This window comes from Argopecten irradians, chromosome 2 (genome assembly GCF_041381155.1).
Source record: "Argopecten irradians isolate NY chromosome 2, Ai_NY, whole genome shotgun sequence".
NCBI classification, from domain to species: Eukaryota; Metazoa; Mollusca; class Bivalvia; order Pectinida; family Pectinidae; genus Argopecten; species Argopecten irradians.
Window position 1 is genome coordinate 20,201,979 of NC_091135.1, and position 15,109 is coordinate 20,217,087.

The window sequence follows — 15,109 nt, forward strand, 5'->3', positions numbered from 1 at the left end:
TGCGCCTTCTACCACTGGGGATGTGGTTGCAGCGCAGTGGTAGAACGCGCAGGTATGTTTGTATACTTTGTGTTGTTGATCCAAAGATTAAACTTGACAATTTCCACAGTGATCATGTCAGCATATCGAACCAACTATCACTTCGTCATAGAAATATCCTTTTTTGGGGACATAGATGTGGCGTAGTGGTAGAAAGCACAGCTATGTTTGGCTAGGCAATTGGGTGCCGTAGATCGTGAGTTTAAGGCCCGGATAGGGCACTTGTCAATAAATTGCAATGCTTTGTTAAATTGTGTTTCTTTGATATTTAATATAAACATGTACTTTGTGGTGAAAATATGTGGTAAAATTAAATTGCTTATTGCTGTCATCATCATACCGTATTTATTTAAATGTCTACAGTGCCCTTGACCTCACAGGACACTGAAACTTGAACCTTGTACAATTTCATAAATGAGTAATGAAATATAGTTGTTATGGTATTAATTATTTCTAAAAAAAAACAAAGCAAAACTGGCCTTGACCCCGTTTAACAGAAAATAATACTAATCATGACAAAATTCAAACAGAAACTACAGTAGTCTAGCTACTAGTCTACAAAGACAGGGATATGCCATAATATGCTCACCATTGGCCAGCCTTGAAGAAGAAGTTTTTATCATGGACCTTCAAGGACAACTGTTTTACTGTAGACGACTCATCTTTCACCTTGACAACTGTCGCACGAGACACAACCTGCAAAATATCATCACTGAAACTTCAATCCACTGACTTGGAGTACAAATCTCTTATCCTTGGACAAATGGTCAGATTTCTATAAAGGAGAACTAAATTCATACTAAGCATTTACATTTCATCAAGGATCAATATCCCATGTTGAACAGTTGCCATTGGACTAATCCTACCACTTTATCAGATGAAGATAATAGAGCATACTATCCAAGTCATAAAATCATCACCAACATTCAATGCTTGTGTGAATAGAACTTTTACATCAACCATACACGTAACTACCTTATTCATGATTGTTGCTAACATGAAATAAGAGGTCAGCTGACCATCCGATGTTACCAGATATCTTAGTCACACATACACTGATATCATTATAGTTGATTATGCCTTGTTTATCCAGTTATAAGTCACAGGTATAAACTGTGTACTCAGCAACATATCCTAGCTACCAGTGTGATATATAAGTTAAGTTGGTCATTCAGATGTCGTATGTATTCCTAGATATTATTAAATGTGCCTCCCTATAATGATGCTATATCCCTGGCACTGAGAGCATGCATTTATACCTATATGTTTACATCATGGCCACAATCAATATAAAGAGACATTATGTGATGGTAATGCACTCTACAATAAATATCAATAGCGTTATAGTGCAACCTTTCACATGAAGACGATACACATCTTGGACCACCAATTTAATGTTGATGTGGAAAAAATTCAGAAAAATGGCGCAGTAGCATATATAACATGTGACGACACTAAGGTAAAAAATTACCTTTAATACCCATTGATAAATAACATAGGAGATGCAGCCTTGACAAGATATTACTTTAGTAGGTCAAATATAATAATTAAGGTCACCGTGCCCTACTTCCGGTAAACAACACATTGTTTAACATACTGAGACTCTAAAACCCATGTACATGTATGACCCATCGCAGTATATTAATGTATGAAGTTCCGGAGACAAAAAGTATTTAATAAATTAAAGAGCTTTGACAAGATCACATTTAAAAGGACGAACAGAAGAATCAGTAAAACACGGATATAACGAACCTGTGGGAACCAACAAAATCACTTTTTATATGCGAGTTTGTAATACCCCCATTAGACTTATTATGTCTTTGACAGGGAATGAAAATTAATATGTTGTAATCATGAATTTGTTGTAATCATGTTCGTTATAAACATGTTTTAACTGTAAAGCATAGAAGGTAATGGTGAGGACAATCCCGAATGGATAGTGGGTAGAGGGGGAGGGGAGTGGGAAGCTTAATTAACTGTTTTGTCACTTACATTTATTTCTCACAGATATACGGTGTACATATATATATATATATAACCCATATCCTCAGTAACCCAGGCGATATATTCACTAACGTTAAAGTAAAGTGTAGCGTAGTGTAGTGCGAATACCCTTGAGTATCCGACGATGATATAACCCTATTTAAATCTGTGGTGTAAACTAACAAAAAACACAATACAAATACTGTGATAAACAGGGGTGTAATTTAATCGTCTGTTTTGATGTACAATGCAAGCTGTCAATCATCCTTGATTTTGAAAAATATACAAAAATATTTGTGTTCTTACTTTTAATGCATGAATACATGTAAGCCAAAGTGAGATTTTTTAAACATATAATTTCAAACTTCCTGTTTCCTTATCCATGGTCTATGTATATCGTATGGATGATGTAATAAAGACAGTAAAATGAAATGGCAGGAAGTCAAATTATATCACATACCGGTATACAAATGTGTACAAGTATAATGTAACTGATATTTGTGAATTATCAAATATGAAAATATTTTTTATGTGAATTATAAAACACTTTCATTTACGGTGGTTTCCATAATTAAAACAAAACACATAAAGTGAATACAAGAGATTCATATGATGGAAGCTGGCATGGTTAGCAATATTAGTATTTACGATTCATATATATATAAAGACATTGTACAGTAACCTAAAAATGATGATTGATATAAACAGTGGAATAAGCTTTATATTTTAAAACAATAAGTGATACAAGCAAATTTGATTTCCATTATTTGATTACTCTTTGTACTTTTTTGATGACCATTTTTAATGACTTCATATATAATGCAACCATTGTGACATATATAAAAGATTGATAAGACTTTCATACTCAGGCACCTGTGCAATAAACCTGACAGTGCACAGGTTCCATGTCTTTAACATATACTTACCCATATATCACTATATGTGAGAAAATTGACCCCTTGATTACTACAACAGATGGCAATATGGAGCTGTGTTTTATCTCCGGGAATGTCAAAATTTGACACATCTATACTGACTTTAATAGATAGGATATAAAGGGATTTAATCACACTCAAACAAAACAAAACTTACATTACCTGGTATTCAACACTAAATGCTCAAATAACTACAACCCATAAATAATAGCATGGTAACAAACAGAGAACAAACTTGTGACAGACTTTCTTACTCATAGGATTTATACAGACAACAGGACTCATAACTTATTAAGATTTAGGTTATATGTAGAACCTTACTACAATAACAAAATCATATGGTACATGTATTATACCATACATGAGATTCTATCTGGGTAGTAAGCAGATCAACAATTATTTATCTTTCTTGGTTAAACTCCAAATTGTTTCTGAGTATTATAAAAAAAGTTGTTCATTCTATTATATTTTGATAATTATGGAGATCTAAACCTGTCATCAAACTTATTACATTCCAAGCATATAACATTAAATAATATCTTGGAAGCTATATACCACATTTAGTGAAATAGACACATTATCAAACTGGGCGTACAACATCCCGCATACTGAGACTCCATCAACACTTACACTCATATCAACCCACAACATTAGCTCAACTTCAAACTCTACTGTAATATTGTTACAACACTCAACTGTAAATAAAATCACACATTTACAATGCATATGACATCAAATCTTGTTCAGTTAAGTCAAAAAGGCTCAAAGTAGTAAAACCTTGCTGATTTAAAGTCAATGGTATCATGCATGGTATCACCAATACTCAGGCGATGTCTTTTTTGGAAAAAAAAACCAACAAACAAACATGTATATTAAACACAAGTACAATGTAGATGTACATGTATGTAATTACTATATATGAGAATACATGCTTCAGTAATTAGTAATAATTAGTCATCACCATCTATAGAAAAACATTATTTGTAAATGAGATTTATTCCTCATTAAAATGTTCTTTCAATAAATAATCTACATAAATGCAACAAAATTATTAAAAACTTTCCTTTTTAGACAAGCATGTGCATCATGGGTTCAAATAGATAGGAATGTAATTAAATTACCATTATTTTACCAATACAATTGATTAAACACATAACTACATTTAGTTTAAAAGTTTTATACCAAAAGAAAACATATGTATCGGTATTTATATTTCATTGGTCAATACATTTCTCATGTAAAAGTATGTTTAATTTTTTAGGTTTATATACCCGATAATTAGATATATGATCATTATAACCATTCAGTTTCAATATTGGTGGGCTTGTATGGTAAAGGGGAATAAGTAAATATGAATATTTCTGTTTGCATTGTCTTAAAGATATATCTTTGTAACCTTCTTTTACCCATTTTTTTTTCAGTATCCATTAAAAAAAATCATTTGTGTTGGTATTACCTTTAATATCAAGTGAATTCTAAAACAACTTTGGGTTATATATTTCTAGAATTCCACGAAATTTGTGATAAGTACTCAATAGTTTACTTTCCGATTACTGTAAATTGTTTCCTAAATTATTTCATATATACCCTTGGTAGGTCCATAAAATGTATGTCTATTTGTTGAAATACTATCTCAAACTGTCTTTGTTGACAAACTTTCAAACAATCTCTTTGATAAACAAATCATTGAAAGTTCTGTCAATCTATCATTAAAAATTCACCAAATGGCAGATAAATGTAGATGCACAGAGACAAACCAAAAATGAGTTTATGGCACTTATGACTTAATGTATCTCTGATAAAATAAAGGTCCTTAAAATCTCTTTTGGTAACACATTTATACATCAACTTTGAGTGTCTTTGGTTTCTCCCATGTAAACTCTGGTCTGCCAAAATGTCCATAACAGGCTGTCTGTTGATAGATAGGATCATGAAGTCGAAGATCTTTGACAATGGCCCCTGGGCGAAGGTCAAAGTTATCCTCGATGACCTTGAGAAGTTGTGCCTCACTGAGATCTGATGTTCCAAAACTCTGCACAGTTATAGATAGTGGCTTGGCCACGCCGATGGCATAAGATACCTGGATGAGGACTCGTCGACATAAACCAGCCTTCACTAAGGACTTAGCAATCCAGCGTGTGGCATAGGCAGCAGATCTGTCGACCTTGGAGAAGTCTTTTCCTGAGAATGCCCCTCCCCCATGAGCTCCCCAGCCCCCATAGGTATCGACGATGATCTTCCGGCCTGTAAGTCCAGCATCACTTTGTGGTCCTCCGATGATAAATTTGCCTGAAGGTTGTATGTGAAAGATCGTGTTACGATCCACATAACATTGGGGAATGACGACCTTGACAACCTTCTCCATGATTTGTTCCCTTAACTCCTCTGTGGTCACATGTTCATTGTGTTGTGCTGATATGACTATCGTGTGTACACGTAATGGTACACAAGCCCCTCCCTCATACTTATATTCAACTGTCACCTGGGTCTTGGTATCTGGTCTAGCCCATGGCAGTCCTCCATTACGACGCAACTCTGCAATTTTCTGGTTAAGTTTGTGTGACAGTACAACAGTAAGCGGCATGCACTCTTCAGTCTCATCAGTAGCATATCCAAACATGATTCCCTGATCCCCAGCACCAATGTCGTCCTCTGATCTGTTCTGATGCACACCCTGGGCGATATCAGGACTCTGTTGTTCTAAAGCCATTAGAACATTACATGTCTTGTAGTCAAAGCCCTTTGCTGAATTATCATATCCAATCTGCTGTACGGTGTCACGGACAACCTGTTGGTAATCTACCGTTGCTGAGCTAGTTATCTCCCCTGCCAGTAAAATCATTCCAGTTTTTGCGACCGTTTCACAAGCAACTTTTGCCTTGGGATCACTCCGCAACAGAGCATCTAAAATTGCATCACTAATTTGATCGCACATCTTATCTGGGTGACCTTCACCCACAGACTCAGATGTGAAAAGAAAAGTTCCAACATCATCCTGACTGCACTCTTCTGCATAGTGTTGGTGAATTTCGGTATAGTGCCCTGCTACAGGTTTGCAGTTGTTGGTGTTGTCTGCAGACATTTTCAGATTTTTTACTGGTACTTACGTTGTGTCTTGTGTTACTGGCTGTTCTTTCAAGGTGGTCTGATGACATATGCCGGACCCTGCAACGAAAATACTCCATTGCAATATCTGATATTCTGATATGTGTACATCATGTTCAAACTTATTCCATCAATATTCTAAATGAGTACAAAGTAACAGGGTATTTTAAGTAGTATTAGAAATTGCTGGCAAATAAAGAAAAACATGCCATACAGTAATGAAAAGAAACAGTAAGGATGGTTTTTAATTTGTAACGGATGTCTCCCCTGCATCTTTTTTTCTGAACATCATGTTTTATCTGTTTATTGTCAATGTAGGACAAGGAAGTATGTCAATGTATTAACATTTATTTAGCTCGTCATAAAAATTGCGGATTGCAAACGTTCAACAATACATCTTTCTTAACAAGAAATAATATTCGCCGTAAAAGACAACCCCGATGCAGACGAATTATTAGTCTGCAATATGACATCAACAACCCAAACCGTAACATACGGTACAGTAGGCTTAGCTCTCATATATCAGATTCGTATACCTACCCAAATGACGCGGGTATTTTTGAAGAACGTCGACAATTATTATTTCTTGCAACTAATGAAATATATTTTAGCCAATTTAGGGTATTTCTCATTTCAATTTTTTTCTCCAAACTTCGTGATTTCCATCCACAACGAGGACGCGTATCCTTGGAAAGGAAGTTACCGCTAAATTGTAATAACCGGTTTATCATATCTAGAATCCGGAATTAATTTCCTGAGGTGGGCACTTACATTAGTAATCCGACCTAGTGTCCTAATTGCATTGTTTTGAGTTGCATTAATGTGCATAAAAATCTTCTTTTTTTTTGTCAATTACATTAAAATATACTGTACTCAATATTTTTTATCTGATTCAATCAAAGGGCTGAAAGTAGGCAACTGTATTAATAATATTTCAATACATGGATTTTAGTTACTCTGACATGTAAATTTTCCGTGAAGAAATCAGAAAACTAAGACTAATATAGAATAATAATTATTTGAGTTTTATTACAACAAATAATTGTCAAGTTCAATTTTAATATTCCTAACACACATTTTAGATAAATTTAATTTCTAAAAAGAAAAAGTTTTGAAAATGAAATGTATTTTTAATGTTAATTAATCTTATTCATTTTGAAATTCAGTGCTGTTGTACTTTATTATAACACCTCCAACTGATTTAGGCATTTTTTCTGTGTTATGTAGCACAGAGACCTGACACAAATTTCGAACCAACAGTTATAATATTGATATAATTTTATCAAGGGTATGAATCTACGATAGAGAAAAACCAACATATATTTTTTTTAATCTGTGATTTTTTAAAATAAAAGGGCTCTATATATCAGTGACGCATATCTTACCTTAAAAAGAAATAATTTTATCTTTCCAATGAGTGCTTGATGAAAAAATTTTCTCTACCGTTACGAGTTCATTATAATATGTAAATACTGATGGTTAGATATTGATGCTAGGTCCCTATGATACTTAGTAAAAAATATTAGATGACCCCTCACATTAGTTTTTTTTCTAAATTTCATGTAGCATACAATACAGTAGCTGGCATCTTCATTATAAAGTACACAATATGCTATGTTAACATAAGGTATATTGAATATTAGTTTTTCAGCTAAGTTGAGTTTGGTTTTAGTGCCACATGATCTAATTTAACATCGATCTGTGAGAAATTTTGAAAGTGAACTAACAAAATGCACCTTTAGTACTTACAAGTTATTTCAGTAATTTTACATTGTGTTATATTTGGCATACTTGTGATGTCTTTGTTACTTAATTTGCTTTTTATGGACTTTTATATTCCGTCTTTGCATATTACAGAGTTAACTCCCTTGCGAGTTAGGTATCGATTGTTACGTCATTATTTTGTGAGCTCAATTCACGTCGTTTTCTCCAAAAAGAAGATGTTACGCTCGCAAACACATGACGTCACAATCAATACCTACCCGCAAGGACGGATAACTCCGTAATATGCAAATACAGAATACCATCTGTACATGTATTGTGTTACTAACAAATTAAAGCAAAATTACAGCTTTGTTATGTACAGTATAACTTATCATACCTTGTCCAATCCTCAGATCCTTGTGTATTCTGGCAGTGAAAATTTTTCTTCTTTATTTCTAATAATTATAACCCGTATAATCTGTAAATCTGGTTATATCAGCCACATATGCTGGTCACGTACAGACAAGTTACATTGTACATTAATTTATATAGCTCTTTTGTGAAACAATTGTGCAGCATCATCCTTTACTAACTTCTTAGTATATATAAATCCTGTTGTATGTTGACAACTATATTTACAGTATATGTAATTGCTTTTTTTTTATTTAAGGATTAACTTGAATAGATTTTTTATGTTATGGAGATACAACACAAAAATTGGAGTGTACTCTTTTGTGATATATCTCCGTAACATAAACAAGAGATCCCAGAGGGATCTTGGCGCCCACCATAGAATGATCTATGTTTGATAATGGAAAGAGGGATCTTTTCCCTGCTTTTTAAACTTTTTCAAACATACTACATATGAAATTTAAGACAGATCGCTTCATTACTTTCTGAGAAACAGTGGTGAAATCCAAGATGGTGGCCGCTTGGCCATCTTGTTGACAGACTAGTCCCAAAGGTACTATGCACAACTAGGGCCCAAGGGGAACCTATGCATGGAATTTGAGAGATATCCCTTCAGTGATTTCTGACAAATAGCGGTAACTATCAAAATCCAAGATGGCGGCCAGGTGGCCATCTTGTTGACCGATAAATGCAATATGCACAACTAGGGCCCTAGGGGAACCTACTTGTGAAATTTGAGAATGATCCCTTAAGGTACTTTCTGAGAAATAGCGGTAACAAACTTTAGTTATCTAAATCCAAGAAGCGGGCTGTCGGCCATCTTGTTGACCTATCAGTCCCAAAATCTTTATGCCCAACTAGGGGCTAAGGGAAACCTACTTAATGAATTTGAGAGAGATCTCTTCAATACTTTCTGAGAAATAGCGGTAACAAACTTTAACTATCAAAATCCAAGATGGCGGCCGGTCGGCCATCTTGTTGACCCATCAGTCTCAAATTGCTATATGCACAACTAAGGCCCTAGGAGAACCTACATATGAAATTTGAGAAAGATCCCTTCAGTACTTTCTGAGAATTAGCGGTATAACAAACTTTAACTATCAAAATCCAAGATGGCCGCAGGTCGGCCATCTTGTTGACCGATCAGTCTCAAATTGCATTATGCACAACTAGGGCCCTAGGAGAACCTACATATGAAATTTGAGAAAGATCCCTTCAGTACTTTCTGAGAAATAGCGGTAACAAGAATTGTGAACGGACGGAAGGACGGAAGGACGGACAGACCACGGACGAAAGGCGATTTGAATAGCCCACCATCTGATGATGGTGGGCTAAAAATTTATTCAAATTAATACTTATAATTCAATTTACTAAAGATAATCTCTTCAATATTCAAAATTCATTTTGGGACACTTTTTTCTATAAAATCATTGCATCGTCATCTCAGCCAATCAGAAGCAATGTTACAAATGGTGACGCCATTTTTTTCCTTTATGGGCTGATAAAGTAAATTTTTAAGCCAATGAAAATGCTCATAACAAGCAAAATTGAATAATTTATATTTACTGCATGTTGTTGCTTTTATATCTACTTTTTTATTTGTATACTAGAGTTTATAATAAGAATAGTTGAGTTCTACAGAGCTCATGTTATTCGTTGCACTATTTGTCTAATCAGAGATACCAGACTCAAGATTTTCAGAAAATTCTATTAATTTCCGGTATCTTCAAATTGAGCAATAGTTATTTGATTTGATTCAAACACTCTTCTCATAATTGCACTGTTGTATAGGCCTGGAGACCTAAAATTAAGAAACATAATAGACCATATGCCTTTTTTTCTGAATACTTTTTTTTATTCGACACTCTTTACATTCACTATTTAATTTACTTTAATCCATCAAAACAACTATCATATCAATTAACCCACAAGTGTCTAGACCACAACAAAGGCCTAATTGTTATTGGTCACAACTGCATTATCAGCTAGATTACTTGATATTACATTTCAAATTACCAATCTCTCAGCAAAATTATGTAAGATTTTTTAATGAGTTAAAGTCCAACTGACTCAATCAACTAATCCAGTGAGTCAATGGATAGATATTCATCAACTGAATTCTCCAAAAACAAAAACAGCTTGAGTTACAAATGGAGATCTTCCCGAGCACACACACATATCACAGTAATAGACAGTTTAAAACTTAGCCTCTCTTGAGAAATCACACTTTTAGCTAGTACTGGATAAAACTTCTTTTTTTCATACATAATGTTCACATGGAATGTTTTTTCTTCCTTTTTTCATTCCAAATCTGATGAAATGTTGATTGTGTGATTATACAGTCCCTGAGAGACCTTGGAGGTCGTTATTAAGGATCCGTCATTATTTCTATGATCGGGTGTGTAAGGGGTGCGTTAGTGAACAGACATCCTACGTAGCATTTCGTCCCCCATAAATGGTGTCTGATCACTTTGCAGCAGCCTAAATCTTCAATTTCAAATCCTAGTTTACGATATGCTTCATCAGTTTCAAAAAGTGTGGCGTTTGTGTGTGGACCAAGGAACTGAAATAAGAAAGTAAATGTACAAATCAGTACCTGTAAAATGTAATTTCAAACATGAAGCTCTTATTCTTGAATAATTTGTTAGATTTAATATTTTGTAAACAACTAACGTCAAACCTGTCTTAACAACCCCCTGTATTCAGCGACTTCCTGTCTTATGTGACCTTAATTATTCCTCCCAATGATATTTACTATATAAATGACCTGTATTCAACGACCGCCTGCCTAACGCGACTAACGACCATAAAAATTCACACCATAACGTGTTCATAAATTTTGAAACTGAAACTGAAGTTTTGGAATGACGTCTCGCAGGATTCCGTGTGATTTTGTTGTGAACAGTGTTTAAATCAATTAGACACTTGATAAATGCATAGCGCCAAGCGTAGTCAACAAGAGTTTAACTGCATTGAGCAAATGTATGTCTATGCAGAGATCGATTAGGCCATGTTTTACGACAGAATGATGAAGATCGCTATTGTATCCTATATTATTTGAAATATACGCGTATAAACTTCATTACCAATTATTTCATTGAAAACACAGCGAAATCATTTTATAGAATTCCGGGAAATAACCGTTTGCCAACATATGTGTCACACGTGTGCAATTTTAGCAGTCGTTCATAACATCGTTTTATCACTGTCTACAGACATTTATTAAAAGTACATGATATTTAAATAATAAAAATTACTTGTGTATTGATATTTCATCATTTTTGATGGTTATGTAACTTTTTTTCTTGATAACGATCCCGCAGAAATCTGAAGCCAAATCGAGTCTGGCATTTGTTGTGATTGTAAACAGCTGCTGCTCTCCAGTCGGCCGATTTTCCGTGAATTAAAGTATTTTGCGATTGATCATGCTTCTGGTACGTAAATATATTCATCTTTATCATATTTCCAGTAGATATTATTTCTTTAAGACACTTTTACCTAGATTACTATTATGTATAACGTTGATACATCGGAGAGTAAAACATTCAATTTGTAAAACATTCAATTTTCACATGTAAATCACTAAGTAATCATGCGTCCCAATGGAGCATTTTAATCTATGCATCAGGTACGTAATTATTTTCATTTATTGGCCCTGTCTTACGATCATCTGTCAATGTGACCTTATTTTGAACTTCCATTGGAAGGTCACTTAAAACAGGTTTGACTGTATTATTTTTTTGGTATTGACCCTGTCTTAAAAAATGCGTCACCTGTCTAATGTGAGACACAGCCAACTTAGGGGCAAGTGGAAAAACTTCTGGCGTTGGAAGTCACCTTCACACCCACGGTACGCAGGTTACCACATACAAAGTTAGTAAAAAGGAGGTAATTTAAACTGCATAAACTAAACTTTCCTAATCTCTCAATATTGAGAATCAAAGATGTAAACCGGAAAAAATATTCCTTTAAGTGTTATTGATATTACTGCCCATTTACTTTGATCAGACCTATATCCACTTACTGGTTTTCCACACGATGGATCTATAAAATCAGCCCAGTAGCCTCCACTCTCCAGGGCTTCACAGATCTCCTTCGCACCCTGAACAAACTGTCAAAATATACAAGAAAATAAATTTGATATCTTTGCTATGATTCTTACTATTAATATCATTCATAGTGTAAGCTATACCAAATCTTCTCCTCAACACCCCTGATAATAAAGCCACTTCTTTTTAACACAATCTGAACCCTTTTCCCCCAATCCCCTTTCTCCTATCCCCAGTCTCTTCCTTTTCAACACAATTTGACCCCTTTTCCCCAATCCCCTTTCTCCTATCCCCAGTCTCTTCTCTCCCATCTTCCATGCTCCTCTTATATCCCTTTCTCAGCATCCCTGCTCCACTAACCCCAAACTAGCATCATAGCCCCTTATATGCTATCTTTCATTCCCTATCATATCCCTATCCCTAGGCTCTCCTTTTTTGACCCCTATACTCACAGCTGCCAACAGAGCCTCTCTTTCCTCATCCACATCTGTGTCCCAGCTACTCATATCGTTGTCTGTTTTCTGACTGATTGTAACAAGTGTCAGTGTTCCATTCATAATGTCACGACCGGGAAAAAGGTTTTTGAAATCTGAAATTATGACAACGAGCAATGATTAAAATAATTTAGAAAATAATGAAACAGGTAAACATCAGTTAAAGAAACTTATCTATATACAGTAAAACCCCTATAACTCAAACTGCAGGGGACCAGGTCAATAGTTCGAGGAATACTGGGTATTCGACTCATCCAAGGTTGGTCAAGATCGACAGTTAAAATGTCCGGTTTCAAACTAAGACAAACAATGCACGGCAATGACATTTTAATTACCCTATCTTTCAGCATTTTGGATTTCTTTATTTAAGTGTTGTATTGATAGCAATAACAAGTTGAAAAAATGTATAACATAAATTTAGCGTTTGGAAAAGCTAATGAGAAAGCCCTAAATCAAATGTCATTCACATCAGAGTAAGCGCTCGTCATCTAGGTTAATGTACAATATCCATATTGGTCAACAAGGAGTACATTTTCTATTATTTAATTATCACAAATTATTTAAAACATTTACAAAATACATACTCACAATAAAGTTATTAACCAGCATATTTACGGACATAAGAAATGATATCTATAGATGTCTATTTAGTATTTACGAGTAAAGTTACAAAATACAATTTACATGAAAAGATACGGAACGCACTGATAAAATGTACTTTGCATATATCGTTTGATATTGTTTACATCTTTCGGCAAATAACATTGTGTTAGCCTGTCGAATGAAACCAACGAAGAAATTTAAAAAAAAAAAACTTTTATAATTAGGCGGACGTCAGCAATATCTTCCGCCTCTTTTGTCATTTCACAATGCGTACTTTCTATTAACACGGATCAACAACTTCCGTATTTACAACGAAGATTAAAACGAGAGAAACATTAATAACTTAATGCCTTTTCTGAAATATTTAAATAAAGTTAGCATTAAACAATGGCTTGCGATCGTGTAGGTAGGTAATAATGACACCGTTAATCCCTTAATTACCTAAAGGCTTGACACGCCAATTGTATAAACACAAGATCGTGAGCAATTATCCATGTTGGTCGGTGCAGTCAGGTGTGACACAGGCAAAAAAAATCTCAAGGGACGAACACCTGTTCGACGAATACATGGGTAAATACTATGTATTTGATGCAACGGGGACATATTTCTGTTCGAGGAATAAGGGGTATTCGACGAATAGCTGTTCGAGCTATCCGGGGTTTTGTTACTTAGATTATATAAAAGAGACGGTCGGGACCGTACGACCAGTTCGATGAATGGGGGGTATTCGAGGAATCCAGGTTCGAGTTAGAGGGGTTTTACTGTGTAACATTTGTCTAAAGGTACAACTGGCATATATCGAACCTATTTTAAGGTGATTTTTTATTAAACAAACATCAATGATTAAAAGACATAAAATGACTTTAATAGTCAGATATTTCATTCCAGTTCTACCAAGTTAGAGTCCTTTAACCCTAACAAGCCAGGACAAATTTTCCACTTACCAACTCTCATAATGTCTGGACATTCTTGAGCAATATATTCGAGTCTATCAGATGGAAGAGGGATATGAGAATCTTCTGTCATAAAACCATCTTCTTCCTGAAACTTTACATTATACAAAAGTTGTAAGATGTATACAATAAGCTTTATATTGCAAAGGTTAAGAGAAATTGATTTGAATTACATTTACATTATGGACTTTACACTCTGTAGGATTTTAAATGTACTCATACCAAAACGATCTGCTCCAGTACATTACAATGCCGATATTCAGGTTGGTTTTCCAGAAATGGTTTAACAACATCAGTTTCAGGTTTACTTCTGCTAACTACAGGTTGAGGTGACTTTTCAAATTTTGGCCCAATCGATCCTGGAAGCGGAAATCTTTTATTCTGAGGTCCAAATGGTCCAAGTTCTACAGAAAACAACATCATTCTTATAAACAATGGTGATATTGGATGACACCATAAGCCCCTTCAATTCTAATTCTTTAATTTTAAAATATTCTTTCATGATATACAAGATATACAGTATATGAAAGTTGTTGAACTCATTTACCCTTAAAACTGTATATCAAAAACACCCCCAATACATTTGGAAATAGGTCTGTCTACCGGACCCTATAAAGGCTTGGCAAAAACCCTGAGCTAATAATTTCATGTTTTAATTTTGAAATGACAAGATCATATTCTAAATAAAACTGTTTATATAAGTGCTCTTAACTTCTGATTAAAAAGGTATATACCGGGTATGTACAATTCATTCCTTTCCAATCAATTTACAGATCATTTTTTATGTCAACAGCAATGTTCCACTGAACTGTGAAAATATCCCTCAAACCTAA

At 34.5% G+C, this 15,109-nt stretch overlaps 2 protein-coding genes across 3 annotated transcripts in view; both read right to left on the bottom strand.

The window, feature by feature from the left end:
* Nucleotides 1-2,225: 2,225 nt before the first annotated feature.
* Nucleotides 2,226-6,771, bottom strand: LOC138314762 (S-adenosylmethionine synthase-like). The gene is given in 3 exon segments (XM_069255261.1): nucleotides 2,226-6,042; nucleotides 6,044-6,122; nucleotides 6,603-6,771. Coding segments are annotated over 3 exon segments (1,419 nt in total). The 5' UTR covers nucleotides 6,695-6,771; the 3' UTR covers nucleotides 2,226-4,794.
* A 3,645-nt stretch (nucleotides 6,772-10,416) lies between these two features.
* LOC138314774 (cobalamin trafficking protein CblD-like) overlaps nucleotides 10,417-15,109 on the bottom strand; it is a 92,495-nt gene continuing 87,802 nt past the window's right edge. For both annotated transcript variants that reach the window (XM_069255297.1, XM_069255298.1), the window contains exons 4-8: nucleotides 14,499-14,680; nucleotides 14,268-14,370; nucleotides 12,679-12,815; nucleotides 12,202-12,288; nucleotides 10,417-10,740 (exon numbers count right to left, since the gene is read on the bottom strand). In XM_069255297.1, the coding sequence (XP_069111398.1) occupies nucleotides 10,546-10,740; nucleotides 12,202-12,288; nucleotides 12,679-12,815; nucleotides 14,268-14,370; nucleotides 14,499-14,680 (704 nt within the window). In that variant the 3' untranslated portion in view covers nucleotides 10,417-10,545. The remainder of the gene's footprint in view (nucleotides 10,741-12,201; nucleotides 12,289-12,678; nucleotides 12,816-14,267; nucleotides 14,371-14,498; nucleotides 14,681-15,109) is intronic.